Source organism: Orycteropus afer, unplaced genomic scaffold, assembly GCF_000298275.1.
Source record: "Orycteropus afer afer isolate SDZICR_OR568_19922 unplaced genomic scaffold, OryAfe1.0 scaffold00013, whole genome shotgun sequence".
In the NCBI taxonomy this organism is placed as follows: domain Eukaryota; kingdom Metazoa; phylum Chordata; class Mammalia; order Tubulidentata; family Orycteropodidae; genus Orycteropus; species Orycteropus afer.
In genome coordinates, this window is record NW_006921600.1 from 10,523,212 (window position 1) to 10,526,179 (window position 2,968).

Below are 2,968 nucleotides of genomic sequence, written 5' to 3' on the forward strand. Positions count from 1 at the left end.
GGCCAGAGAACCAGGTATGTAAGCTACAGAGCTAAAAACAATGCCCTATGACAGCACTTAACAACAACAACATGGGGCAGTTCTACTCTGTCCTACATGGTCACTGTAAGCTGGGCTCTTCCTTACAAGGTGGGGGATCCAAATATTGGAAAAATGGATAAAAAGATGAAAACAGTCTGTTGCAGGGTACTCTTTGGGCTGACCCCAAATCAATATATACCCTTCTTGCCATAAGAAGACTTATGAGTTTGATCACCAAGTGCCAGTGTTGATTCCTTAACTGGAATTTTGCTTCCTAGATACTTATCCAGGCTACGTACCTTGGCCCCCAATTTCCTTCTCTTCCTTCCTTCTTTTCTCTGAAGGTCTCTTGGCCACGATTACCTCAGGGTTCCAGTTTTCTCATCAATTATGGTTGTTAAGGATGTAAGGAACAGAAATGAAATTGGCTAATTTAACCAGAAAATCATTTACTGAAGGCTGTTGAATAGTTCAGAAGGAGTTCTGATGGCTAGTGCCTAAGACATTTGACTGCTAACCAGAAGGCTGGTGGTTGAAACCTACCAGCTGTTCCTCAGAAGGAAGACTGGGCAATCTATTTCTGTAGTGATACAACCTTGGAAAACCAAGGAGGGGTCGCTATGAGTCAGATCCGACTCGAGGGCAAGGAGTTTGGTTTTTTTGGTTTATAAATGTGTTCATTTTTGAAGATCTACTATGTAAAATGGGAGCTCTGGTAGTGTAGTACTTAAGGCACTTGACTGCTAATCAGAAGGCTGGCGGTTCAAACCCACCAGCCACTCCTTGGAGGGAAGGTTGGGCAATCTACTTCTGTAGTGATACTTCCTCGGAAACCCAAGGAGGGGTCACTGTGAGTCGGGTCTGACTTGATGGCACATAACAACAACAACTATGTAAAATCTCTGTTTTAGAAAGCTGTTTTTTTTTTTTCCTTCCTATGACAGGTACTTTTTCCAGCATTTCCTATTTATGTAACTTAACAAAATTAATAACCAGGTTTTGATAAGGTTAACTATAGCTGGTTAACTATACATTTCTTAAAACTTAAAAATATAAAACATTATTGCACATAAAGAAGTCAGATATATTTTTAATAAAGTCAGTCAACTTTATTAAAAAAGTAAATAAAAGTGAATGTGACAAAATTCAGACTGCGACTTAAGATTAGTTTATTAACTAGACTTTGGGATTTGGTATTTAATGGTGACAGTACAAACTGCTGGCCTTATAAGTCAAAGATCAATATGAAAACTGTATTTTTCTCTTAAAAAGGAAAGAAAACAGAAGTATTAAAAGTTCAGTTTTACAAACATAGAAAACAAGATTTCTGACAGTATAAGAAACTAGACATTCTCCCTTCACCGGATCACTCCTAAGGGAAGTAAAACAGGTGGTGAAGGATCAAAGTGTAGCCTGCTTCCTCCTCACCACAGTAGAGCTTATCTCTGCCGTGTGGGAGCCACCCTTCCCTGAAGAAATGGTTTCAACTCATGAGGTGGTTCTATTTAACGGAGCAAGATTAGAAGCATCAGTGCTTCCACATCTCCTGCTAGGACTGTTACCTGAAAAGCAACACAAGGCTGGAAGCAGAAACCAGGGTTCCAGGATCCAAGTTAAGAGAAAATATCTCTCTAAAATTGTAATCTTCTATAGCTCTATATAATGGCTTTTTCAGTTCAGATTCTTAATTAGAACATTTCTCTCCCCTCAAATACTGTCCCGTGCAGCTGATTTGGTTTGGTAATTCATGGTTTTGAAGCTATTTCTGGAGGAGCTGCTGAAGCTTCGGAAAAAGTTTCAATGCATTCTGTGTAGTCACTTCTATAACTTCTTCCACTGAGATTCCTTTCACCTGGGCAATATATTCTGCTGAAATGGAAATGTTCCGAGGCTCATTTCGTACCTGAAATAGAAAAAAGCAGACACTAAATTAAACTTGACACCATGTAAATATTTATGGAATAAGTGGTATTTTTTAGCCAGTTGGTACAAATGGTTTACACTTGACTGCTAATCTAAAGGTTGGTGGTTCAAACCCACTCACCGGTACTGCAGAAGACAGGCCTGGTGATTTTCTTCCATTAAGATTACAGCCAAGAAAACCTATGGGGTAGTTCTACTGTGACACATGGAGGTGCCATGAGTTGGAATTAACTTGACTGCAACCAACAACACAAAAACAACTGATGAGTTTTTTTTTTTTTAAATGGGGGACGATGTGAAGGGGGGGCGAAGGACTTGAACTTCAGTTTAGTAGCTGTGGCTACAACACTGATTATAAGTTAATGCTGTTCCTGAAAATAACAGGGTTCTAACAGCACCTAGCACTCGAGACAGTCTATAAATAGTGAACACTTCTTAAGCTGTCTAATACATTAATTGTCTTTTGCCTTATTGCTTACGTGAGCACTTCTAAAGGTCACTGCTCCGCTCCTTGGCCTCTACACCTCACAGGCTATGTTGTTGTTGTTGTTATGTGCCGTCGAGTCGGACCCGACTCACAGCAACCCCTCCTTGGGTTGCTGAGGCAGTATCCATTCAATTCATTGGTCTATGTGTCTATTATTACACCGGCATCAGGCAATTTTGATTGTTGTAGCTGTATAGTATGTTTTAAAATTAGGAAGTGTGAGCCATTCTACTTTGTCCTTCTCTTTCAACATTGCTTTAGCTATTTGGGACCTCTTGCCATTCCATACAATCGGCGCCAATGGAAGTAGAAGTCAGGACATTAGACAACATGTAACACTGGGAAGCTCAGCTGTGAAGGAACTCTTTCAAGTGCTGAGGAGTAAGGATGCCTCCTTGACGACTAAGGTGCACATGACACAAGCCATGATATTTTCAATCATCTTGTGTGCATGTGAGAGCTGGACAATGAATAAGGAAGACCAAAGAAGAGTTGATGCTTTTGAGTTGTGGTGCTGGTGAAGAATGCTGAAAGTAC

At 40.2% G+C, this 2,968-nt stretch overlaps 1 protein-coding gene across 1 annotated transcript in view; it reads right to left on the reverse strand.

Annotated features, from left to right (window-relative positions):
* Positions 1–1,780: 1,780 nt before the first annotated feature.
* Positions 1,781–2,968, reverse strand: part of TATDN3 (TatD DNase domain containing 3) — a 45,370-nt gene continuing 44,182 nt past the window's right edge. The window contains exon 10 of the mRNA XM_007952715.2: positions 1,781–1,924. Within this exon, the coding sequence (XP_007950906.1) occupies positions 1,781–1,924 (144 nt within the window). The remainder of the gene's footprint in view (positions 1,925–2,968) is intronic.